We start from the raw sequence: 23,978 nt of genomic DNA on the forward strand, positions 1-23,978 counted from the left end.
TCAAGCTGGAGAGGAGACAGGAGGTGGTGAGGCCGGGGCAGGGTACAGAAGGGAGGTCACCACCCAGGGTCACACAGGACAGGTGCCATGCAGGGCAGGTGACCCCAAACCTTGGGCTGCAGCCGTGTCTCTTCGTCTTTCAGGAGGGCACAACCCACAAGCAATGTGTCTCTGGAACAAAAGGGAGCGGCAGAGGGGGAGCCAGGCCAAATCCCGGCTTTCTTATCGCAGGTCAGGGCTCAGGGGATCCACAGCTGGGCTGCCGTGTCTCCAGTGGACAGCTCTCTCAACAGCTCGGGGATGGGGGTGGGAGGCGGTCCCAGTGAGTCCCTGCAGCAGCTGGGGTGAGAGGCCTGCTGGCCCCCGACCTGCCCTGGTGCAGCCCCAGCTTCACCCCCACACCAGGCGGCCCAGGCAGCCCCCTTCCCTTCTCAGGGCCTCGGATGCCCAGTGAGACCTGGCCCCGGGCACAACCCATGCTGCAGCCTGCTGGCAGCCCTGGCCGTGGTGGAGACCGAAACTGAGGCCTGGGGAGGGGGTTGCGCCAGGGAGCCTGGTCCACACTGCTGGCTCCTGGACCACGGCCTTGCATGGGCTGCTGGCTTGGGGCACCTGTGGGCCTCCGGACTCTGCATGGCCCAGGAGGAAGATGGGGAAGTAACCGCCCCAAGTGGGGGCCAAGACGGAGGCTCAGAGGGGCTGAGCTACCTGCCCAGGGCCGCACAGAGGCCAGACTCACAGCTGGGGCCCTGTGCGTCCAGTTGGTCGTGGCTCACGTCCCACCCCCGCCCCTCACCTGAGCACCAAGAACTCTGTCTGTCCTAGAAGGAGGCTGCTCCAGGTCCAGGCGGCAGATATCGGAAGCGGGGATATTGTAGACGTGGCGCCAGGAGCTCCAGACACCAGTGGTCCCACCCTGCTCTGTGTCAGTCCCTGCAACTAAGCTTCGGGGCGCAGGGGTGGTGCAGGGTGGGGGCACCACGGTCTCCGCTCACCTCCATGCCTCGCTCAGCACCCTGCCCTGCCGGCCACCCACTCCTGCAGTGACGCCTGCCAGGCAGACGCGTAGGGGAGGGGCTGGGGCTATACCAGGTGATGCTGCCTTGTCAGCCCCTGGGGGCCCCAAGAGCAGGGGGCACCTGCTCCCCAGCCTCACAGGAGCGGGAGGCTTAGCTCACAGTTGGCGGCTGCCCAGCACACACCCCTCCCCTGGGGGGCCTGGCTCAGCCATGACCTTGCCCTGAGGGTCGCACCTGCGTTTGTACACGTGCACACCTGCACTTGCCATGTGTGCTGGCATCCGTGTGTGAGCACACATGCACGTCCGTGTGCACCCGGGAGCACACACATCTATGTGCACACGTGCATGTGGTTCATGTGTCCCCTGCAGGGATCTTAGGCACATGTGGCCCCACTGTGGGGCCTGGGTTGAGTGACGTGTGGCGTGTTTCTGTATTGTGGATACTGGAGCAGAGCCGGCCATGCATGTCCACACATGTGTGCACTGTGGGGCGGGAAGGGTGTGCAGGCAGCCTCAGTGGGAGAGCTGTGCCTGCCACACATGTGGCCCTGGTGCCCAGCACCCTGGGGCCCAGGACGGGGATGGCTCCACAGGGCAGGTCTCCAAGGCAGAGCAGGAGGTGTGGCTGCGGGAGGGTTGGGAATGAAGGTGCCCACAGACACTTCTTCCCCAGATGAGGTGGGGCGGGCTGGGTGCCCCAGGCTGGCCCTTGGCCCCAGTTTTCACCACATCTGCCCTTGCTTGGCAGGGCCAAGAGGGCTCTGGGGCCTTGAGCCCCCATGACATGGGTTCAGCCACTGAACAACTACCACCTGCATCAAGGGCCACACGTGCCCATCGAGCCAGCCCTGCAGACAAGCAGAGGTGCTGACCCTGGGGGACCGACAGCTGGAGGGACCAGCCGAGGATCGCTCCCCGGCCCCTGGATAGGCCCCATGGGAGTCCAGCCGCAGCATCTAGAGCTGAAGGGCACCCAGAGCTTGTGGTGACAGCCCCTCTCCCCTGAAAACTGTCCAGTGACTCCCCATCCAGCTGGCCCAGGATGGGCTTCCAAGGGCCCCTTGGCCACCAGGAGGGCCAGCTCAGCTCCATCTGGCAGGGTGTGTGGCAGTGAGGCCAGTGACCCCCAGGGTCTGGAGGGCGGGCGGGGTCCAGGGGGCGGGTCCCACTGGAGGGGGGCAGGCTCACCCTGGGCTCTAGCACTGACCCCCTGAGGCTGGCTGGTCAGCTCTGGAGCGCTTGGTTTTGGCTGAGGGCTTGCTGGAGCTCTGGATGCTGAGGGGTCTGTGGGGGTGGGATGTCACTTGGTGGTGGGGTCTCCACCCACCCCAGGGTCCAGGCCTGGCTGGAGGACACTCCCCATAGGCCAGTGAGTGCAGGAGGCCAGATGATGGCTGCCCCATTTGGGTTTGACCTCTAGGGAAGCCCCAGGCCCCGGGTGGACAAATGACCACAGCAACAGAGCAAGTGCTGGGCTGTAGAGAGTCACACCCGTCCCCATCTCTGTCCCGTACTGCTCGTGGAATCTGGCCCCCGCCAGCAGCACAGCACAATGCTCGCTGTACACACGAGGAGACTGAGGCCCACGCTGGCTGACGGCTTGTCCCTGTCCACACAGAGTCAGCAGGGGCAGGATTGGGCCCTGCGGCTGGGTTGGGCACTTGGGTGTGCTCCTGACCTGCCGACATTGTGCCCCCTGGAGCGTGACCGCTCATGGGCTGCCCCACAGTAGGCTGTGGGGGGCAGATGGACTGGGGGGACCTCATGTCCTGGGGCCAACAGGAGAGGCAGCATGCCTATAGGGAGCAAGGTCAGGATCTGTGGCCCTGGGGGTTCTCAGAGGGGCTGACAGGGCTCTTTAGGGGGAGGAGCCAGGCTGTGGGGAGAGGGGAAATATACGTGGAACATCCCCGGGGCAGCTCCTACCCATGGGCCTCTGTCGCCCTTTCATCCTGCCTTCCCTCCCTCCTTTCTGTCTGTCGCCTGTCTGTCTGTCCAGTCTACGCGTCTTCCTGTCTGTCTTGTCGCTTGCTCTGCAGGCTCAGCCCATGGGCCCTGAGCCAGGCTGTCATGCCCAGGTCAGTGCTCTGCGGCGGGTCACACCTGCCCTCCGCTCTACCCCAGGCCCCCCCTCAGCCAACTGGTCCTACCCTGCAGACCGTCAGTCAGGGTCGTCCCAAGGCCCCAACCTGGCTGACCTCCTCAGGCCATTTGGCAGTAAGCAGGGGCTGGAGCCCCAGGGCCACGTGGTGGCAGTGGCTGTGTGCTCCCGTCCCTGTGGCCGGGGTCAGGGGTGGGGGCCCTGGAGGCTGGGTCCTGGCCCAGCCGAGACTCCTGGCTACAGAAGGGTGGGGATGGGGGTGACCCTTGGCCCCCTGGCCTCACCAGCAGCTTCCTGGGACCTGAGTTGGGGGGGACAGCGGTGATGCCAGCCGGCCGAAGAAAAACGATTCTCTCTGTCCTGGCATGAGAAACGCCCTCCCAAGTTCAGGACCTGTGCCCCAGGGAGGGTCCCAACATGTGGCCAGTCGCTGGGGCACAGGGAGGAAGACCTGGCCACCCTTTGTGGTGTTGTGGGGTAGCCCTGCCTGAGCTGGGTGGGGAGGGGCCCCTGGGGGCACCTGGAAGGAAGGGCTGTCAGGGTGGTCCTGGCTTGGCCACAGCCCCTGTAGGTCCAGACCCTCTGGCAGGTGCCAGCAGTTGGGAAGCAACTGGGTGTGTCCATGGGAAATGGAACTTCCAAAGGTCACCGCAGTCTCAAGAGGACAGGGCTATGAGGGGCCGGGGTCAGCAGTGACCCCGTGTGGCAACAGCAGGCATGACGGCGGCTGAGCACCGCCCAGAGGCGTAGGGGGTGGGGCCATGAGGAGGGGGCATGGGGAGAGGCGGGAAGCCTGCACAAGGTGGGCTCACGGCCCTGAGTCCTTTGGGGACCATTCCTTCATTCTCTACACACACTCACTGAGCAGGGTCTGTGGGCCGGGCCGCGCTGGGGGTGAGGGGCTGATGCTCCGCAGGGACCTAAGGAGGAGACAGTGGTGAAATGCTGAGAAGGGGGCGAAACAGGTAAGAGTTGATGGCAGAGGAGGGCATTAGGGTGGGGGGGTTAGATGGTGGCGGGGAGAGGAGGGCAGAGGGTGAAGGTAGTGGGAAGGAGGTGGAGCGGAGGGTGGTGGGGGGAGAGGTGGGGCAGTCCTCAGCAAGGAGGTGAGGTGCTGGGAGTGCCAGGAAGGCGATGCTCTCCCACGCTGCCCCCGTCTGACGAGAAAGGGTCATGCTGGGCACATCACAGTAGCCATCTATCTGTCCGGGCTGCTGCCCTGTGGGCCCCTCCGATCCTGTTACAGATGAGGAGACGGGGGAGCAGAGGCTGGGACCTAGGTCTCTGCAGAGGCCCCATGTGGGGTGGGGGTGGGGTGGGGGGGCTGCCTCTGGCTCCACCCGGGCTGACAGCTTGCTGTGGTTACAGGTGGGACGAGCCCAGGAGCCCCACAATAGGTCCTGTCTGCCTTGGCCGGCCGAGAGGAGAGGCCTGGCCTAGTTGGGCACAGGGACATGGTGTGTGACCTCAAACTGGCTGGAGGCCTAGGCGCCAGCTCTCCCGTGGCATTCTGAGGCGTTGGAGGGCCCCAAGGTTTGCACTGTGAGGGCAGCAGCTCTACGGAGAACCCTGGTGGGACCAGGTGGATGCTCTGATGTTTACGGCTGGGGGTCTGGGGGTCCTCCAGAGATGCAGCTGACCCAGCTCTGTCCCCTACTCAGAGCCCAGCCCCCACACCAGGGCTGCCGGGTGTTCACTGAGTGGGGGGCTGGCAGGTCAGCAGCTAGGATTATAAGGTCCGTCCTGGCTCCTGTTGGGGGCTAGGGCAAAGGTCTGTCCAGTGAAGGGATGGGGTGGGGGTGTGAGCCCCCCTGAAATCCCCACATCAGGCACATTCATGGTCACTTGCAAGGTCAGTCATTGAGCATTTATTCCCAGTTTTCAGAGCTCAGCTATGGCTGGGGAGGCGTGGCCGTGTTGTGGGCATGGAGGAGGCGGGGGCTGGCGGGCTGCCCTTGCTCCCAGGCTGAGGTCCTGCCTGGAAATTGCCAGGCAGGTGATGGAGGCAGCAGCCGCAACTAGGGGCCCGGAAGACCCCATGGAGTAGCGCTCAGGACAGGCCTGGAGGGATGGCACGTGAGGTGGGGGCTGAGGAGTGTGGCCCACACCCACCACCATGTGAGAGACTCAGGTTGTGGGTGGAGGAGGCAGAGTATAGCAGAAGCAAAGGCACAAGGTCGGACGGGCCTAGCGAGGGTTGAGGTCTGCAGATGGAGAACCCAGCCAGGCTGGGGTGATGGGCACAGAGGGTCCAAGCAAAGCAGCGTGGAGCAGGGTGCTCTGGGGTGTTGGCTGGGGGCCCAGGAGGAGCCCACCTCGAGGATGGCCAGGTCCTGGCTCTGCCTCTTCCAGGGTGACCCCGATCAAGTCCACAAATAAGCTCCTGGGGTTGAGGCTCTAGAACCAGGGAGGCGCTCTGGGGCAGTTTGTGGGGGTTGGGGTGTTGGGAGGGAGGCCCACGTGGGTCCCACAGCCCAAGAGCTTCATCCTCTGGAATCACAGCTGCCTGGCTCCCCCTGCTGGCCCTGCCGGCCCCGCTCCAGGCCTGGCCATTGCAGGGATGGGTCCAGGACTGTGACCCGCAGCCCCCAACCCTTGGAGTCCCAGCCTGCCATCCCCACCCCAGCATGATGCTCTCAGTTGTCCGGCTCCAGCGTCCACTCCGACAGCCACTTCAGGCAGGAGGCCCGCTGTGCTTCTGTCTCAGGGAGCTTGGCAGGGGTCGGTGGGGGCCGGCCCGGCGCGGGCAGGGGCGTGGAGGGGCTGCAGGGCCTGGGGCCCCCTTCTGTGGGGTCAGGGTCTGCGGCAGCCCGCAGGACCTGGACGAGCTCGTCCAGTGGCTGCACCAGGGTGTGGGGGCTCCAGCAGGCATCGAGGGTGGGCACGAAGGGGTCGGGCGTGCAGGCCTCCACGCACTCGGTGCACGTGGGGATGCGCAGGTAGAAGGCGTGCAGCATCATGCGGAAGGGCTGGTCCTCCTGGCTCGAGGCCTGGCCATAGGTCTGGTCCCCCACGATGGGGTGGCCCAGGGCGCTGCAGTGCACGCGCAGCTGGTGCGTCCGTCCTTTGGGGAGGAGAGGGGGCCAGTCAGGCAGGGGCGCCACCCCATGCCCACCCCCTACCCATTCATGTCATGCTCAGCACCGTCCTTGAAGCCTCACGCAACCCCTGGGGGCAGCAGACCTCCCTGTTTCATGCCACAAAGACGTCAGAACTCAGAACAAAAGCGACTTCTGGGGTTGCCCCTGGTGAGGCCAGGGCGGTGCTCGATCAACTAGAGAACCCAGGCCAGAGCGACCTCGTACGGGGCAAGAGGCTGCAGGCTGTGAGGCTGAGTGTGGGGGAGGAGTCAGCCTGGCCAGCGATGCTGGGAGACCCCGGGCAGGTTCCTTTCCTGCGTGATGGGGACACTTCGGTGCCTTGTGCCAGGAGATGCCCGAGGCAGGACACCATCAGCAGACAGCAAGGAGACCTGGGCACGCGCCCTGGACACACCCGTGAGAGGCTGCAACAGCACTTTGGAGACAGGATCACCTGCATACAGTCCGTGTTCCAGGACCATCAGCTCAGTGAGGCTTGGTTTTGGGTTCTCACAGCCTGAGGGGAGCAAGGAAAGCCCAGAGAGTTGGCTGGGCCAGCTCCATGGCCGAGTCCACCCCAGCCCAGGTCACCTGCTCGGGTTGCTCCAGCCTACTCAGGGTCCCCACTGGACGACTGTGCCCCTGGCCCCCACCCCCTGCCCTCCGTACCCTGTGTGCCCTCAATGCACATGGTGTGGGTCCGGCCTTCTGTGCTATTCTTGCCAATAGCATAGCTGATGGTCATTCGGCTCTCCTGGACGTGCCCCCGCACCTGCCAGGAAGGGGGTCACACGCCGCTCATGGGGTCACCCACCACTGCTGGGAAACCCACCTGACAGCCAGAGGCTACCAAAGTGGATTGAGAGTTGGAGTCTCCTGCTTCAAGGACCAGCCGGGCCTTACCAGAGCTAGATAAGCCTTGGTGACTTTCCGGTCCTTGAAGCACCTGTAGGCACTGCCTGCGGCTGCCTTGTTCAGGGCCACACAGAGTGCCCCGCTGGTGGAGAAGTCCAGTTGGTGGCAGAACCTGGCGTGGGGCAGAGGATCAGTGGTGGCTGGGCTGTGGGCCGCTTCCCACCGACGGAGGCTGCTGTGGGTACCTGAACCCGTAGCAGGTGTCAGGGTCGGCCAGCTCTGGGAAACGGTGCTGCAGCTGCTTCTGGAGGGTCAGCGTCTCCCACCAGGCCTTGCTGTCGATGCGCACATCCCAGTGCTTGTTCACCACCAGGAAGTCACGGCTCCGGTACACGACACACAGGTTCTCCACGCTGCCTGGCTCCATGGTGGCTGCAATGCAGGGCAAGTGCATGGAGCGGGGTCATGGGGTGCCCAGCCCACATCAGGGTCCTGCCCACCTGGCGTGGACACCCCTGCTCCCCAGGGCCCTGGGTCTGAAGCCACCGAGGCTGTGTCAGGCAAGCTTGCAGACCTACTGTGTGCCTGCACTCCCACCTCTGAGTCAAGTAGCAGGGATCTGGCCAATATCAGGGGAGCTAGTGTTGCCCTAGGCTCTGGCTGTGGGGCAGTCCTGCCAGACCCAGGACTGGGGAGCAGTCTTGCCCTCCAGCCCGCTCCCACGGACCCTTCCCGGACGGGCCACGGACGCGCGATAGGGGCCTTTTCCTGAGTGGGGTGGGGTGCAGGGCAGGGGATGGGGCTCTCCCTCTCCCACGTAGACGTCCCCTGCCCTGCCTCCCGCGTCTGATGGGCACAGGCGGAGAGGTGCCCGGCGGACTCCACTGAGAACACTTCCCGCGCCCCTGCCCACTCCGAGATCGACCTGCAGCTGAGATGCGTCGTCTGGGCCCCCGATGCTGCTGCCCGGCCCTGGCTCCTGCCCTCGCGTCTCCCTGCCTCGTGGCCCAGCGGCCCCGGAGCCGCCACTCGAACCACAGAGGTGCGCCTTGCCCGGCCCGGCCCCGGCGCTCAGTCCCGCCCACGTCCCGCCCACAGCACGGACGGGCTGCCGTGCTGACCAATGGAGAGCGCCCGGGTCCCGCCGCTCCAGCTCCAACGTACAGACTCGGCCCCGCCCGGCCTGCGCGCGCAGCCACGCCCACGCCCCGCCCCTCCCGCTGACAAATGGCGAGCGCCCAGGTACGGCGGCCGTTGATTGGCGGCGCCGGGTCGCTTGGGGCTGGAGCTGCGCGCGGGAGGTTCGTAGCCGGCGGCGGGCGGCCATGGAGGACTACGAGCGGGAGCTGTACGGCGTCGAGGACGACTTCCACAGCCAGTTCGCGGCCGAGCTCGAGGTGCTGGCCGAGCTGGAAGGTAGGCGTGGGCACTGCCGTGGCCTCGTCCCCCGTAGCTCGACAGGGTCTGGCCCACCCGGGGATTCCAGGAGGGCTGCTCGGAGGGGAGGCGCGAAGGCCGGGAGGCAGCCAACCACTTTAGAGAGAGCAGTGCCCTGCAGCGCCGCCGATCTCGGGGGCTGTGACTGTGTGTGCAGACGAGCTGCCCTGGACGACTGCTGTGAGTTTTCTTTCCGCAGGGACAACCACCGTGTCACCTTCCAGGGACCCCTGGCCCACCGTGGGCCGGCCCCGCCTGACGTTCGAGGAGACCATTGCTGGAGGGAACGCTGCCACTCACTGCTCTCCAGGCGGACCTCCAAGGAACAGCAAGGGCGGTGCCAGGAAGAGGCAGCTGGCCGCTGACATCCATGGGGACAGACCCCTGCCCCCTAGTATGTTTTCCGGGGGCCCAGAGCATAGGGGTGGGGTTCGAGGCTGGGGAAGGACCTCTGTTCCTTTCATGTGTCTCTCCAGCCCCCAAAGTCAAACGATCCAGGCTGGAAGCTGCCAGGAGACTGAACTTCAGGTCCGATGAGATGGAAGAGCTGCTGCCTCCTGACTCCCCCACTCAGGACATCACCCCCCCACCGAGTCCTGAGGTCCCTGCTGAGCTGTGGGGCAAGGGGTGTGTAGCTTGGGGTACAGGTATCTCAGTATCTTGGAAGGATCCGGTTTCTTTGACAAGGTCTTGAGGCCTGGGGACTTGTGGGCCTGTGGGAGGGCTGGGTAGCCAGCGGTGGATCCAGGTCCCTTCCCCAAGAATCCCCAAGATGGTCATGGTCCCTTCCCAGGCCCTTGGATACCGGGGCTAATGTGGGTCTCACTAGGGCCTCGCCAGCTGCCCGCAATCCTGTCCTGAGGCGGCCCCCTGTCTTGGAGGACTACATCAATGTGACCTCCACGGGCGGCGACCGGGCCTTTCTGGTGCTTCGGGCTGACCCAGTGGGCACTGGGGTCCAGGTGGGTGCTGTGCAGACATGAGCAGGGGCCTGGACATCACATCCCCCACCCTGACCCTGGGAACTCCTCTAGAGGTCCATCTGGCTTCTAGTCTTCCACTCGGGAGAGCCATCTTTCTCCTTCACTTTCCTTCTCTTTCTCTTCTTTTTTCTTTTCCTCCTCCCTTTTTTTACTTTTTTTCACTTTTTCTTCTTTTCTCCACCTTAGATCTGCTGCCATTCCAATGATCCCTTGGGGTCCCTGGTGAGAAGGGGCTCCTCGTGGCCCATTGATGCTAGGGAATGCCACCTAGGTCCCCGAGCACTGTTGGGAGGCGGGCTGTAGAAATCCCATAACCTAGAGGAGAATGACTGATGCCCTCCCTTACCTGCAGAGCCCTCTTCTTGACATCCGCTGGCGTGGCCGTGGCCAGCTGGACCTGCTGGGCGTGTCCTTTGCCTCCCTGAAGGAGAAGATTGACAGCGAGGTAGGGTCTGCTGGGGTTTGCTGGGAAGGGAGAGGTAGCTCTGGGGTGACTGGCTGGCTGAGCCATCCTGATTCCAACCCCATTGTCTGCACAGCGGCGGCAGCAACTGCTGGAAGAGGCCCAGCGGCTCTCGGACACACTGTGCAGGTGACACAGTGGGCCCCTCCACCTCTGAGGTCCTCACCGGTCCTTGGACTGCTGACCACCAGCATGTATTCTGGGGGGTGTGATCTCTGCATGGGGTTAAGGCCCAGTGGCTCAGGGCACAATGCTCTCCAGTCTTAGGTCAGAGGAAGTGGAGGAGGGGCCCCAGCCCTCGGGGGCCCCTGAGGAGGAGCCGGCTGACAGCCAAGATGCCTCCCAGCATTGCCTCTGGGTGGATGAGTTCGCACCCCAACGCTATACGGAGCTGCTCAGTGACGATGTGAGGTCCTGTTTTCGCTTAAGTGAAGTGTGACTGGCTTCTTTGTCGTCGAGAGAAAAGAACTTAGGGCCTAGCAGGTCTTCATTTTGCCAGCCCACAGAGGTGTCAGGATTTAGAGGAGGAATTTGAACTGAGGCCAGTATAGGGCCTTTCACTGGTCATCACTTGTCATTCAGCCTTAGCATCCCTGTGTGTGTTTCTGGGTTCATGACAGTAGGGTAACACGAGGGGCAGGCACTAGGAGTCCTTGGTGCTGGTGGCCGCCCCCCCAGGCTGGGCCTCTCTTCCTGCAGTTCACCAACCGCTGCCTCCTCAAGTGGCTGAAGCTGTGGGACTTGGTGGTGTTTGGCCGAGAGCGGCCCACCCGGAAGCCCAGACCTAGTGTGGAACCGGCCCGTGGTGGCAAGGAGGCCACAGCCTCCAGCAAGTGGAAAAGCCACGGACAGGTGCTAGAGGAGATGCTGGAGGCTGAGCTGGATCCAAGCGGGCGGCCCCGGCAGAAGGTGAGCCCACCTGGCTGTGCGCTGTTCTCTGGATGGCTGGCACCTTTGCAGCCTCTGGGGGCCATGAGGCACATTTACTGCCCTCGAGGCTGTAGGTGGGATGATGTCAGGGTCTTGGTGAGGAGTGTCAGCAGCGTGAGCTGGGATTTGAGTCCTTTTTTCTAATGACTTAGATAAGACTAGCACTCCTTGCAGGACCCTGCACCTCCCTACAGTGATTACGCTGGACTCTGGGTTGGTTATGGGTGTTAGTCACATCAGTAACAGCTGTGTCTTTGTCAGGTCCAAACGTCACTTGCTTCACGCAAGGCTTTATTCTCGCTCTGCACGACCAGCAGGCAGGGGCTTGTTCTCCTTTGGTGACTGGCTGGGGCAGGATAGGAGAACATCTCTTAGCACCGAGCTTCATGGGATAGGATTTTCAGTCTCTGGCGGTTGGGCCAGGGTCTCCCAGAGTCCGTGAGGTGGTGTGGGTTACAGTGCGTTTTCTCCTGCCTCGGCTGCAGGTGGCGCTGCTGTGTGGGCCCCCAGGGCTGGGCAAGACCACTCTGGCCCACGTGATTGCACGGCATGCTGGGTACTCTGTGGTGGAGATGAACGCGAGGTGAGTTGGGGGAGGGCCAGGTCTCCCTTTGTCCTGATGTGTCTGGTTGAGCCTGGGATACAACCCTGAAAGTCTGGGGGGGGTGGACTGTGGAATTGTCCATCCTCAGGGCTCACTGGGATTTGGCCGCAGTGTCATGGGGTGGCTTTGTGTAGCATCCGTGAGTTGTACACGTGGTGGCTCTGCCCTGGGAGATTGTCCTGCTGGGGACGCTGGCTGCTGCCCTGGCTGAGGCCATGGCTGCCCTGACAGCCCCTCCCTGGCCTCTTGGTTCCAGTGATGACCGCAGCCCTGAGGCCTTCCGAACGCGCATCGAGGCAGCCACGCAGATGGAGTCGGTGTTGGGCACTGGTGGGAGGCCCAACTGCCTGGTTATCGATGAGATCGACGGGGCCCCCACGGTGGGCCTCCTGGGTGTGCTGTAGCCGGGTGGGCAGGCAGTGGGGGCTGTGACTCACCGCCGTCTGCATGTCCCCCCAGGCCGCCATCAATGTTCTTCTGAGCGTCTTGGACCGCCAGGGCCCACAGGAGGCAGATCCAGGGGGCCCCGCTGTGCCCACGGGCGGGGGGCGGCGGCGTCGGGCGGAAGGGGGGATCCCGATGAGGCCCATCATCTGCATCTGCAATGACCAGTGAGTGGGGCGGGGCGGGGTCTCTGCTGGGTGGTCGTGCCCCACGCCTGCTGGGCTGTGGCACGCACCCTGGCTCCCCTGGCCAGGTGGGCTCGCTGTGCAAACCGCTCATCCCACAGGTTCGCGCCCTCCCTTCGGCAGCTGAAGCAGCAGGCGCTCCTGCTCCACTTCCCGCCCACGCTGCCCTCCAGGCTCACGCAGCGGCTCCAGGAGGTCCGTGACGGCTGCCTTCCCTCTGCTGTCAGGCCCCCGGCCTCCCAGCTGGTCCCAGAATATGGGGTGGAGGTGCTGGGACAGTTTGGTCTTTGGTGGTGGGTGGTTCCAAGCAGCGACCGAGGTCCTTCCCCAGGGATTTTCGGCCTTTGCTTCCCATAGAACAGGAGCTGACCTCTGTTTCTAGGGAGGAGGTGGCTTCAGGGTGGGGGTCGGGGGGACACTCACACTCTCACTTCCCTGCAGATCTCCCTGCGGCGGGGCATGCGGGCTGACCCTGGCGCGCTGGCGGCCCTCTGCGAGAAGACAGACAACGACATCCGCGCCTGCATCAATGCCCTGCAGGTGGGCAGGTGGCCGTGGAGGGGGTGGGGCAGGGGCAGCCAGCACCCCCCCCTCTCCGCACCACCGCCGTGTCCAGTTTCTACACGGGTGGGGGTCAGCCACCCTCACCGCCCCACCCCCCAACCCCATGTCCAGTTCCTGCATGGGCGGGGCCAGCGGGAGCTGAGCGTTCAGGCTGTGCAGACCACACGCATTGGCCTCAAGGACCAGCGCAAGGGGCTCTTCTCCGTGTGGCAGGAGGTCTTCCAGCTGCCCCAGGCCCAGAGGTAGGTAGGCCAGCCCCGGTCTGGACGTCCACAGTACCCTAGCCCTGGGATGCCAGCCAGCTCTGCCTTTGCTGATGGGGTGTGAGGCTGCCCGGCCCTGGGGGCTGCTTGGCTCTGCCTCGGCCTCCCTCACTGTCCCTTCTCGGGGACCTCAGGGTATCGTAAACGTACACAAGCTGGTGCCACCGGGAGGGATAGGGTGGGCAGGGCTGGGTCCAGGGTGATGGGGCAGGGGCTCCACTCCAGCCTCAGGGCCCTCTCTGCAGGCGCCGCGTGGGTCAGGACCCAACCCTGACCACCCACACACTCCTGCTCGGTGATGGGCACATGGGCTCAGGGCCCCTCGCTGCCAAGGTGCCCCTGACCGCGGCCTCTCAGCGGTTCTACCACATCTTGCATGTGGCCGCTTCTGCGGGTGAGCACGAAAAGGTGGTCCAGGTAACCATGCTCTACCTCAAACTTTTGCGGGGGGCTGGGGGGCAGGAGGCCAGCATCTGGCAGTGTTTCTCATCCCCAGACAGTGAGTGGGACACGGTGCGGGCGGGAGGGCGGGGAGTGGACATGGGGCATCAGGAGGCTTCTGAGAAGGGGTGGGAGCAGGGACAGGCTGGGAGGAAGGACTGACCCTGGCAGGAGGGGGATGGCCAGCATGGGGTCGTATGATGGGGTCACTCTGGCTGCTCTTGGGGAACTATCTGAAGGGCCCCGGCAGTAGCTGGAAGGGGCTGGATTCTGGATGTGAGCTGTGGGAACAGGGACGTGGGTGCACGTGGGGTAGAGAGCAGGTGGTGGCTGCCCCCCATCCCCTGGGAAGCCTGGTGTAAGTTGTCTCCCTGGCTAAGCAGCTTTGGATTAGCAGCTGGGGATGCTTGCAAATCTGGAAATCCACTGTGTGGAGGGCAGTGTGGTGGCTGGAGGGGAGGGATTCCCACGTGGAACAAGAGTGGGGGCTCTGTGCCCTTGATTCTGGTGAACAGAACTTCCTTTAGGGAGGGGTTGGGGGCTTCTTTCTCACATGTCTCAGGGTCTTGGTCAAACCAGAGTTGGGGTGGCAGGGTGGGCCTTTCTGGCCACCCCCGTCCCCAGGGCCCTGTGGCTACTTGCTGGTGTTTGCAGCTGTGCCTGAGACCCTGGGCCTTGCAGGCAGGTGGGAGGGGAAGGGTCCCACAGGGTGGTGCTTGTGCTGTGGGTTGGAGGGGCATGAGGCTGGAGGGGCTCAGGAAACTGGCCTGCCCACCTGCCCGCAGGGCCTGTTCGACAACTTCTTGCGGCTGAGGCTGCGGGACTCCAGCTTGGCGGCCGTGTGCATAGCCCTTGACTGGCTGGCCTTCGACGACCTGCTGGGCCGGGCCGCCCACCACGGCCAGAGCTTCCAGCTGCTGCGCTACCTGCCCTTCCTGCCCCCGGCCTTCCACCTGCTCTTTGCTTCCAGCCACGTGCCGAGGATCACCTTTCCCAGCAGCCAGCAGGAGGTGCGCCCCACGCCCTGCCCATACCCAGGGTCTAACCCCGGGCCCCTGGGTGACTTGGTCCTCGTCCGCCCTCCACCCCAGGCCCAGAATCGGATGAGCCGGACACACAACCTGATCCAGACGCTGGTGTCGGGCATCACGCCAGCCACCCGCAGCCGGGCTGCACCGCAGGCGCTCATCCTGGACACCCTCTGCTTGCTCCTGGACATCCTCACACCCAAGCTGCGCCCCGTGAGTGCCTCGCCTGGAAGGGCTGTGGCTCCTGGTGGGGGCAGGCCCCTGGCCATGCTTAGCACCCCTGCCTGCTGCCCACCGGCCCACAGGTGAGCACACAGCTGTACAGCTCCCGAGAGAAACAGCAGCTGGCCAGCCTCGTGGGCACCATGCTCGCCTATAGCCTCACCTACTGCCAGGAGCGCACGCCCGACGGGCAGTATGTCTACAGGCTGGAGCCGTGAGTCTGTGCAGCGCCTGGGGGCAGGAGGCTGGGGGGCTGGGCTGCAAGTGCCATGGTGATTGCTCGGCGCGAGTCTAAATGCATGGCTTTGGAAGTGTGAGTCTTTCCCCATTGGAGGGTGGGGGAGTCAGTTCTAGCTCATTCCTTGCCCAGATGTGACTGTGAGGTGGGCACAGCCCTGGGACCTGAGGTTTACTGCAGAGTCTCTCAGTGCCCCCGGGAGCTACCCCCAGAGGGCCCTTGAGCTCCCCAGGGCCCCGTTTCTCTGTCCTGAGAGGGTCGTGGGGATGGAGGACCGGCAGCAGTGGTGTCCACATGCAGATCCTTGAGGCAGTAATGATGCTGGTTCCCAAGCACTCAGCCCCAGGCCTGAATCCAGGCCATGCCACGTTGTGTCAGTTCCTCCCTTGCAGCCCTCTTCAAGCCCACATACAGTTGGGGAAACAGGCTCAGAGTGGGTAACACCCCTGCTGCCACAGAGCTGGGTGCAGCAGGGACAGGACTGGAGCCCGTCCTGCATTGTTGCATTCTGGCAGTTGGGGTCGGTGCTAGTAAGTAGCTCCTGCCCCGTCTCTGCTGACTGAGTGCCCTGGTGTCCTGCCCTGCCCTGCTCACCCCGAGAGCAGGAACGTGGAGGATGTCTGCCGCTTTCCCGAGCTGCCCACCCGCAAGCCCCTCACCTACCAGGCCAAGCAGCTCATTGCCCGCGAGATTGAAGTGGAGAAGATGCGGCGGGTGGAGGCCTTGGCCCGGGCTAGGGTTGGCCCCCAGGTGAGCCCACCCCGGGCTCTGGGCAGAGCAGGGCCCTCAGAGTGGACACCGTCCCTGGTATGGTCCTGCCCAGTCAGCTCTCACTGTATGTGACTTCCTGTAGGTGGATGGGGGTCCCCTGGGGGGCACTGGGGAGAAAGGGGCGCAGCCATCTGCCCCATGCAGCCACGAGCAGCGGCTGGAGTGCATCCTGAAGAGAGCTGCCCTGGAGGAGCAGGTGTGGTAACCCTAACCCTAATGGGGGGATGGGGCTAGGTGGCCAGAGGGTGGGGCCAGGTGGGCCTGGGTGGGCGACCTTGGAGTGCTATGGTTCTAAGTCCTGGAGGTCCAGCTCCCTGCTGTTCAGCATGATGGTTCCACCTGGCTTCAGTTTCTCATCTGGGCAGGATGCTGGCACCTCCCGCCCTGGACCTGACCTTTGCAGGGAGCAGGTGACTGTGAGGGTGGTGAAGGGTGAAGGGAACACTTGCAGAGAGGGTCAGCGTTGGGGTGAGGGTAGGGGGCCATTGCCCAGAGGTGCCACGAGACCTCTCCTCCCTGGGAGATGGCCTCTGGGCCCTCCCCCCAGGTAGGGGACTGTCTGCTGTGGGTCAGCCCCCGTGAACCTGACCAGCCTATCTCCTTTAGCCTGAGAGGGACTTCTTCGGTCGTGTTGTTGTCAAGAGAGCGGCAGCCCCGAGCACAGGTGTGTGGGGAGGTGGGGGCAGTTGAGGGACTGGGGTCAGGGTCGGGTGGAGGAACGACCGTGTGGCCCCTGCAGAGCACGCAGCCCCTGAGACTGACACGGCCGAGCAGCGCATGGGCACCGCGGTGGGCAGGAGCGACGTCTGGTTCCGCTTCAAGGAGGGCGTCTCCAATGCCGTGCGGCGCAGCCTGTACATCAGGGACCTGCTGTAGCCTGGGCCACGCCAAGCCCCCGGGATCCATGCTGCCACCCTGGGCTGTGCTAGATACTCTGACCCACACTTGACGTCCCCAGGATCTATGCTGGACACCGTGGGGGCCGTGCTGGACCCCACCCCCCGTCCATGCTGGACACTCTGGGGTTGTGCCAGACACCCTGGATCCACACCGGACACCCTGAAGCCACACCAGACGTCCCCAGATACACACTGGGTGCCTGGGTGTTGCTTTTTCTCTCCTAGAAAATGTACAAAAGCATGTACCTCCTTGAAAACTCTTTATAAAAGTCACACTTTTACAGAGTCGTCCTCTTCACAGGGAGGCGTGAGTCTGGGGTGTGGGGGCCTCACAGGATGGCACACTTGCCCTTCTCCACCCACGGGTTGTTCTTCATCAGGTCGGGGTTCAGGAAGGGGTCCTTGGGGATCCCGTCCTCGATCCACTTGAGGAGCCTGTGGGTGGGGAGGGTGGGGTGAGCACGAGGGCACCTGCCCTCCCTCAGAAGTGCTGCCTGATGGCAGTGTGTGGGGGTGTGGTCTTGGCTCATACAAATGAGCACAGAGCAGGGAAATGAGATGCAAATCATGGCTGGCCTTGGGTGGGGTGTGGCCGGGGCTCCATGGGGTCCTGGGGACTCACTCAGGGATAGTCTTGGATGACATCTCCCTCTTGAAGGCCAGCTGGTACTTGAGGCTCTCGACCTCTTTCTTCATCTGGGGCACGTCCCACTCCTCCATGGCATCCGGGGCTTCGGAAGTGGCCAGCCTGGGGCTAGAAGGTATGGGAGGAATCAACAGAGCCAGGGGGCTGCCAGCCTACGATCACCCTCCAGATGCTCCCTCCCCACTGGTGAGCCACCTCCCACCCCCCCAACAAAGGGAGGGAGGGAGCCCCACCCTATCACACTGACACCAGCTCACTGCCTGGGGAGGTCCCCACAGCCCATGCCACTCACCAGGGTACAGGGCTGGAGCTGAGGCCCCACTAATGAGGCCCCACGTGCCTGCCCCCCACCTCCCATGGGGCTAATTAACTGCAGAGAAAACTTTCCACCCCTACCCACCAGCAAAGCCTCACCAAGGCTGGGCCTCTGGGTTGGAGAAGGTGGGGTAATGTCCCCGTGCTGGGGGATAGCAGAACAGGACAGGTCCCCTGACCCTCCACCTGCAAGACCCACTTTCCACTCCCCGTAGCAGAAGCCTATCGTGTCAGGGGTGGGACCCTGACACACACACCCATACCCATACCCACACGTGCCTCCCCCTGCTTTGCATGGGCAAAGCCCACCCCGAGGGCAGGTTAATCCAGGGGCCAGGAGGGTGAGGCTGCTATTTGCATCTCTGGCCAGGGGGCTGGGGGCAAGTGCTGGGGATTTTGGGGTCCCAGGCTGAGCAGCTGGTCCAGGACTTGGAACCCCTGCAGCCTTCCACTGCCCAGTGTCTCCTCTGACCTGCCAACAAGCCCCTGGCCCCGTCTCTGAGGGTGGGCCCACCTGTCACAGCCACAGTTTCAGACCTCTCAGGAGACCCGGCCAGCTGCGGTCAAGTGAGGGCAGGTCACTCCTTGTCTCCCCTGCTGCAGCCCACTCAAGGGGTCCAGGGAGCCCCTTGCTGTCCCCAATCCCCTGCCCTCATCACTGAGGCTGGGAGCCAGAGAACCGACTTCCTTGACCCGGGAAATGTGGGCAGGTCCTGCCAGGAGTGTGACCTTGCCTGCCTCAGGCCGTGGAGGGAGCTCCTGGGAGGGTCGGCCAGGAGCGAGGGTGAGAGCCGGGGGAGTAGGGGGGCTTCTCAGGGGCAGCCAGGGGGGTGAGCAGGGGCTCCCTCCTAGAGACCCCGAGTTCCAGCACCCCACCCGGCGGCTCAGGTTCTCAGAGAGTCACGTGGGCGGGGGCCTCCCAGGCTGGGGGCGGTGGCAGCCGGGTCCGCAGCCCCCTCCCCCTCCTCCGCCAGCCCTACCTGCGCGCAGCCGCCGCAGCCGCAGCCGCCGCCGCCCGCCCTGCGCGCCCCCGGCCTCGGCGCACGGCGCTGGCTCGGCAGGCACTGCGGGCGGCGCGCACGGCGCACGGACGCAGCTCCCCACGCAGCCAGCCCACGGACGGAGGGGTCCTCTCCACCGGTCAGGCCAGCCCGTTGAGACACGCAGGGCGGCTGCCCTCGCCCGAAGACGGACAGGCAAGGGCGCCTCGGGGGTTAGGGTGGTCCAGGTCAGCCCAATGGGACCTGGGCAAGCCCCAGAGCCCCAGGCCTCGGTTTCCTGCTCAGCACAAGGGGCCAGTTCACCAGACCTACCTTGGACGGTGACCGCTAGGGCAAAGATGACAAGGGCCAAGTGATGGTGAGGGCGAAGTGATGGACGAGTGAGCCGGGCACACAGGCGGGCAGAGCCCAGGCAGGTGCCCCGCCCACTCCTGCCACCTGGGCCAGGCCCTGGCACCGCCCCCACTCTCTGCCCTCCCTCCTCAGGGCTGGGTTGACCCCGGGGATCTGGCTTCATCAGGCACACTCTGCCAGCCCCTGGGGGTGGCAGATGCATCTGGGAGCAGTGTGGGGTCAGCTCTGGCCCTGGGTGACGTGTCCTCCCACTGGGCTGGATGGGCTCCTGGGCTGTCACGTTGTGCAGCACCAAAGACCATCAGCTGTTAGGTTGTACCCCAGCCCCTGCTGCCTCTCATGGGCTGGAGTCACCAGGCCAGGTGGGAATAGCAAGGATGGGGTCAAGATGCTACACCCCCCTGGGGCTTCAGCAGTGTCCACTGATAGGCCCAGAGCTGACCCACCACAGTGTGAGCCTGTTCTGGCCAGGCCACCTGGGCCTGGGTGGAGTTGCTTCCTGCTCCGGCCCCTGCCCTGCATTCCCAGGGCAGAGGCAGGCAGACTGGGCAGCTATGGTGGGTGGCAGGGTCCAGCTCACCAACCAATCCCCTCGGAGGCCAGACCCCACAGCTCCCCGGGGCAGCTGGGGCCAGACCCTCAGCAGGTGCTCCTGCAGCCTCCCCTGGCTGACTCTGCGCCCACTCAGAAGGCAGGACAGGGTAGGGGGTGTTCCCTGCCTGCCTTGGGCTCCTGGGCCCTCCTTGTTGTGATCGCATAAAACAAGGTCAGCTGTGCCTCCCCGGCCCCTCTGGCACATCAGTGTGATGACGGATCAGGAGGCACTTCGGGAACTGGGGCATGTTAGGAAAAGTAGGGATTATTTTTATTATGGATTTATGGGGGTTGGGGGGCTTAGAGCCAAGGGTGCCAGCGTCCTCCTCAGGGCAGATGGCTGGCAATGCTGGCCTCACTCCACCCCCCTGCCTGGCCCCTTGGGTGCCCTGTGACTGGGCGTGCACTGTGTTGCTTGGGCTACCTGGGGCTCTCCTGTGGCTGGGGGCCCAGCTCACAAGGGGTGGGGGCTCGGGGCAGGGTGTTGAGTCAGCACCCAGAACTGGCTCAAGATTTAGACTGAGACCCAGGCCAGCCAGGGCCTGCCACCACCCACTCCTTTCCCTTGAGGGTGTGGGCAGAACAGGGAACCCAGGACCAGGTTCTGGCCCAACAATGTCCCGAGAGTCCTCTGGGAGATGCCCTGGTGTGACTCGGCAGGGCATGGCCCCTGTGGTCTGCTCCGGGGCCTGCATTGCGGGCGCTGTTTGATCTCTCCTCCGTGGATCAGAGAGCTCCGCTGTAACCACAGCTGAAATCAGCCTTAGAGCTGCACACAGGCCTTAGTGATGACACTGGAACATACCGGGGCATCGTCATGTCATCAGGATGGTGGGAGCTTGGCCTGCAGGAGGGCGCTGTGTGGGGTGCAGGGTCTGCACTCCTGCTCTGAGGTGCTGTTTCCTGTCTATGAGTGCTGGTCACACCCGCTGCCCTGTGGACCCTCAGGGTTCAGAAGTGGTCCCTGTGCTGACCCTAGTGGCCCCATGTGGCAGAGGCCAAAACTCCACGCGGTGGTCGAGCTGACGCATGCCTGCTCATGTGAGCCTGTGAAGCTCCCGTCCTTGGTGAGAGTTGGGGGACCCAGCAACTCCTATTTCTCACTTTCCTAGGAGGCTGGACTTGTGAACCCTAGACACCCCAGGGGTACCGGGTGGGTCTGGAATGAGCAAAGGCCCAGTGATTTGTGGTGGGAGGAGGACGCTCCAGAAGCAGTGACGGCTTGTGCTCCAGCTGACGCCACCTTGCAGTTGCCCAGAGCAGATCCAGGGAGACCAGCAGCCTTTCTGAAATTATCTCCACTAACTGGGCTGCTGGTGAGAACCAACAGGGCTCCTGACTGGCCTAGAAACGGCTGCTCCAGGCCCCACACCTGCAGGGCTCCTGACTGGGGCGGGGGTGTGGGCTGGGCTCCTGGGGACAGGGCGGGCATGGGGGGAGGTGCGGTGAGACCCTGAGGCAGGGTCCCCCTTGTGCTAGGTTTAGTGCTCAGGAAGAATCAGACAGTGGTGTGTATGGGGTGCTCTGACCCATTCTGGGCAGGGTCCCCAAGGAGGGCTCAGGGAGCAGGGGCAGGAAATGTCCCCACCAGATGGGACCTGCAGCCTGGTGCTGTCCCAATGCCACTCCAACCCGTGGCCTTGCTGGGCAGGGGCCAGAGCTGAGGCCGGCCTCTCACCTGGTCCCTTCTGGGCATGCTGGCGACCCAGCGCCACCCAGGCTGCTGTCAGCTCCCTGCTCAGGGTCCTCCTGAGACCAGGGCTCTCTTCCACATGGTGCCCCAGCAATGGAGTGCCCTGCCCGGGCAGATCCGGCCCCACGTGCAGGCGTGATGAGGCCTGAGTGAGACCACCTCCCCCGTGTCTGCAGCTTCGCTTCAGACCTTGGGGAGGTCAGACCCTACATACAACTGGCCTGGTCTCCAGTGAGGAAACTAAAAGACAAGTGTTCCACGCTGCAGGACCCAGGCCTGGCGGGGGCCCGGCCTGCCAGCACTCCGTCCCAGGGTGGGCATGGGACCCTTGGGGTTACAACAGGCTGACCCCCTCCTGAGGCACAGAGACAGTGGCCCCGGGGGACGTGCCTCCTTGTTTCCTGTTCCTGGAAACAAAACCAGCAGAGGCGAACACGGGGACTGGAAGATACCAAAGAAGCTTTATTTCACCCAGTTAAACAGAGCTCACAAAAAACTAGGTAGTTCTTGGATAATCTTTGAATGTTTGAAAACGATTTTCAAAAATAATTTAAGCTGTTAGACTCAATATGCAAAATATACAACAAATGATTCCAGGGAATCATGGGCTCTAGTTGGCACAAGCTCTGAGTCATAAAGTCTCAGGGAAGTGACTCTGGTTAAGTGGTTTATTCTAATGGTTCTGCAGTCCACAGGTGACTCCATCTCCTTCCCCGCCCGCTCCAGTCCTCCTGTGATGCTGGCTTCTGCCATCATGTGGAACAGGAAGACGCACATGGTCTGTATCTCGGGACTCCGAGGCTCAGGAACAGGCCCAGGGCCTGTACCTGCCTAAGCACTGAACACTTCAGTGCCCACAGGCCATGGGGGTCCCCTTCTGATGAGGCCGATGCCACTCAGTGGTCCTGGGCATTGCTGGTGAGTCTACCGGTCTGCACCCCCAAAGGGCCATGCACCACGAAGGTGGGTGAGTGGGGCAGACGCACACATTGGGCCACCAGTGTGTCCTCACAAAGGCCTGGGCGTGGCTCTCAGCCTTCCCTCTTGACTTGCACCCCCCAGGTCTGTGCAGCACTGCAGAGAATTCTACCTGAGCATGGGGCAGCGGCAGCGCGCAGCTATGCGAGTGGGGCTGGGGGCGTGTGGAGGGCCCCCCCGCACTCTGTCTCACAGCTGACCCCACACACGCACCCCCTGACGAGGTGGAGCAAGGCTGGCCCAGCGCAGTGGGCCAGTTCCAGGAGCAGTTCACCTCTGCTGCCTCACAGAGGAAACAGGTGCAGACCAGCCTATCAGCCACCCCCCCTCCCGCCCCCCCGCTGCCCTTGGGCCAGTGGCCAAGCGCAGTGGGACTTGCACCTTCAGCACGTGTGCTTCTAGTCCCAAGCAATACGACCACCACGTGGGGGTGGATGAAAGAGGCCTCCTAGAAACAATTTCAGTGCCGAGGTTTTCCACAAAAGCAAAGGGAGGAGACACCTCTGTCAGGCAGGGGCCGCCTCCCAAGGCAAGGACAGTGTCCAGCAGTACTCGCCGTCTAGGGTAGGTCTGATGAACTGACCCCTGTGCTGAGCAGGAAACTGAGGCTCTGGGGCTTGCCCAGGTCCCACCCTCTTCTGTGGGTGTTGTGTCCTTCATTTAGTGACTTCCCTCAAACACCTGGAATCCCTGGCTCATTTCATCAGAAGCTGCAGAAGCTCTGGTGACTGCACAGTGCAGGTGACTGAATGGGCACCCTCAACTATCACAAAGCTCTCGTCCCAGAAAGGAACCCCGTCCTGTGCCAGGGGTGAGGTCTCCATGGGGACTGTGGACCTTCACCCCTCCCAGGTCCAGCGTGGGGCTCCCTCCCCTGGGCCGTGTCTGCCACCTCGGGATGCAGTCTGTGCAGACTGCTCTGGCCAGATGGGGTGCAGAACTTGAAGCCTCAGAGGCAGACACTAGAGTTACAGGAATCTAGACACCCCTCCCACCCCCGGAATGAAATCTCCCGGGGAGGGAGGGGGCGTCTGTCATGTGACACGGGAGAGGACGAAGCCAACGGGAGTCCACGCAAGGAGCTCCTTGGGAGCGCGCCCTGGACAGCGGAGCTCGCGGGGTGGAGACGGGCGGGAGCGGCGCCGAGGTCACACCCGCCGGGCCCTCCCCACGCTCACGGCCCCAGGGTGTGCCAGGCTCGCTGCTCGGGTTCACCCAGGACGAATCTGCTCTTGGGACTCGGCTTCGGGAGGAGCCCACGCACCGCGGGGCCCTGGCCGCTCGGCCGCCGGGACCGCAGAGCAGGGTCAGTGGGCTTCCCCTCACGGCCGGGATTTCGGCAGGAAACCCCGCGCGACAGATATCGTTATCAAAAAGTCCTTACTGGACGAGGACTCCTAGCACGGAGGCTGACGGCCCATTTATCTAGAAAGCTTGAGCCAAACAAGGGTTTCCGGCGCTCTTACTGGTGTTAACGTGGGGTGTTTATCATGAAGAAAGTACTGTACGGCTCCGCGCGGGAAGGCCCTGCAGGAGGTTCCGGGCCGCCAAACCCTGGGCGGGTCCGCGATCCCCGCCGCTACCCTTTTTTCAACTGCCTGCGGCACTGGAAGCTCGCTGCCGCCTTGGGAGATCCCTTCCGGGTCGAAGCGCGGAGGGGGCGGGGCGCTCAGAGGGCCCGCCCCCGGCTGAGGGGCGGGGGCCTCTTGTTACGACGTCGTGCGTGGCGCAGCCATCTTGGAGCCGGGCGATGGCGTCATCAGGGCGGAAGTGTGGCGTGAAGGGAACCGGTGTTGTCACGTCTGTGACTCTCAGGTGTTCCCTTGATCTGGCTTCCCAGGCTCCTGTCAAGTTATGGTAGGTGACCT

The 23,978-nt window shown here is 63.8% G+C and overlaps 3 protein-coding genes across 12 annotated transcripts; 1 reads left to right on the plus strand and 2 right to left on the minus strand.

Annotated features, from left to right (window-relative positions):
• Positions 1 to 204: 204 nt before the first annotated feature.
• CHTF18 (chromosome transmission fidelity factor 18) lies at positions 205 to 16,810 on the plus strand. 4 transcript variants are annotated; one of them, XM_059896411.1, is made up of 22 exons: positions 205 to 231; positions 6,552 to 8,473; positions 8,694 to 8,888; positions 8,971 to 9,121; positions 9,324 to 9,456; positions 9,830 to 9,922; positions 10,017 to 10,069; positions 10,202 to 10,346; positions 10,640 to 10,849; positions 11,356 to 11,453; positions 11,731 to 11,854; positions 11,934 to 12,085; positions 12,205 to 12,298; positions 12,545 to 12,643; positions 12,779 to 12,909; positions 13,176 to 13,347; positions 14,157 to 14,612; positions 14,705 to 14,835; positions 15,465 to 15,609; positions 15,713 to 15,826; positions 16,237 to 16,294; positions 16,370 to 16,810. In XM_059896411.1, the coding sequence occupies exons 2-22, from the start codon at positions 8,014 to 8,016 to the stop codon at positions 16,504 to 16,506; spliced, it is 3,351 nt and encodes a 1,116-aa protein (XP_059752394.1). In that variant the 5' UTR covers positions 205 to 231; positions 6,552 to 8,013; the 3' UTR covers positions 16,507 to 16,810. The 4 variants fall into 4 exon arrangements, with proteins under 4 accessions (XP_059752394.1, XP_059752393.1, XP_059752396.1 ...); XM_059896413.1 differs by lacking the exon at positions 205 to 231 and having other exon boundaries at positions 6,491 to 8,473; positions 14,157 to 14,381; positions 14,463 to 14,612; XM_059896410.1 differs by lacking the exon at positions 205 to 231 and having other exon boundaries at positions 6,489 to 8,473.
• On the minus strand, positions 3,972 to 8,120 carry RPUSD1 (RNA pseudouridine synthase domain containing 1). 6 transcript variants are annotated; one of them, XR_009497517.1, is made up of 6 exons: positions 7,303 to 7,511; positions 7,106 to 7,229; positions 6,872 to 6,974; positions 6,618 to 6,719; positions 5,438 to 6,186; positions 3,972 to 4,042 (listed from the first exon to the last, which is right to left on the minus strand). XR_009497517.1 is itself a non-coding variant. In XM_059896417.1 (6 exons), the coding sequence occupies exons 2-6, from the start codon at positions 7,482 to 7,484 to the stop codon at positions 5,759 to 5,761; spliced, it is 900 nt and encodes a 299-aa protein (XP_059752400.1). In that variant the 5' UTR covers positions 7,485 to 7,489; positions 7,983 to 8,120; the 3' UTR covers positions 4,975 to 5,758. The 6 variants fall into 6 exon arrangements, 4 of the variants coding, with proteins under 4 accessions (XP_059752400.1, XP_059752398.1, XP_059752401.1 ...); XR_009497516.1 differs by lacking the exon at positions 3,972 to 4,042 and adding an exon at positions 4,300 to 4,359; XM_059896417.1 differs by lacking the exon at positions 3,972 to 4,042 and adding an exon at positions 7,983 to 8,120 and having other exon boundaries at positions 4,975 to 6,186; positions 6,657 to 6,719; positions 7,303 to 7,489.
• Positions 16,811 to 16,858: 48 nt separating the features above from the next.
• On the minus strand, positions 16,859 to 23,722 carry GNG13 (G protein subunit gamma 13). Of its 2 annotated transcripts, none has more exons than XM_059897674.1 (3): positions 23,577 to 23,722; positions 17,152 to 17,283; positions 16,859 to 16,964 (listed from the first exon to the last, which is right to left on the minus strand). In XM_059897674.1, exons 2-3 carry the CDS (start codon positions 17,247 to 17,249, stop codon positions 16,859 to 16,861), a joined length of 204 nt encoding a protein of 67 aa, XP_059753657.1. In that variant the 5' UTR covers positions 17,250 to 17,283; positions 23,577 to 23,722. The 2 variants fall into 2 exon arrangements, with proteins under 2 accessions (XP_059753657.1, XP_059753658.1); XM_059897675.1 differs by lacking the exon at positions 23,577 to 23,722 and adding an exon at positions 18,804 to 18,844.
• Positions 23,723 to 23,978: the final 256 nt, after the last annotated feature.

This window comes from Balaenoptera ricei, chromosome 15 (assembly GCF_028023285.1).
Source record: "Balaenoptera ricei isolate mBalRic1 chromosome 15, mBalRic1.hap2, whole genome shotgun sequence".
In the NCBI taxonomy this organism is placed as follows: domain Eukaryota; kingdom Metazoa; phylum Chordata; class Mammalia; order Artiodactyla; family Balaenopteridae; genus Balaenoptera; species Balaenoptera ricei.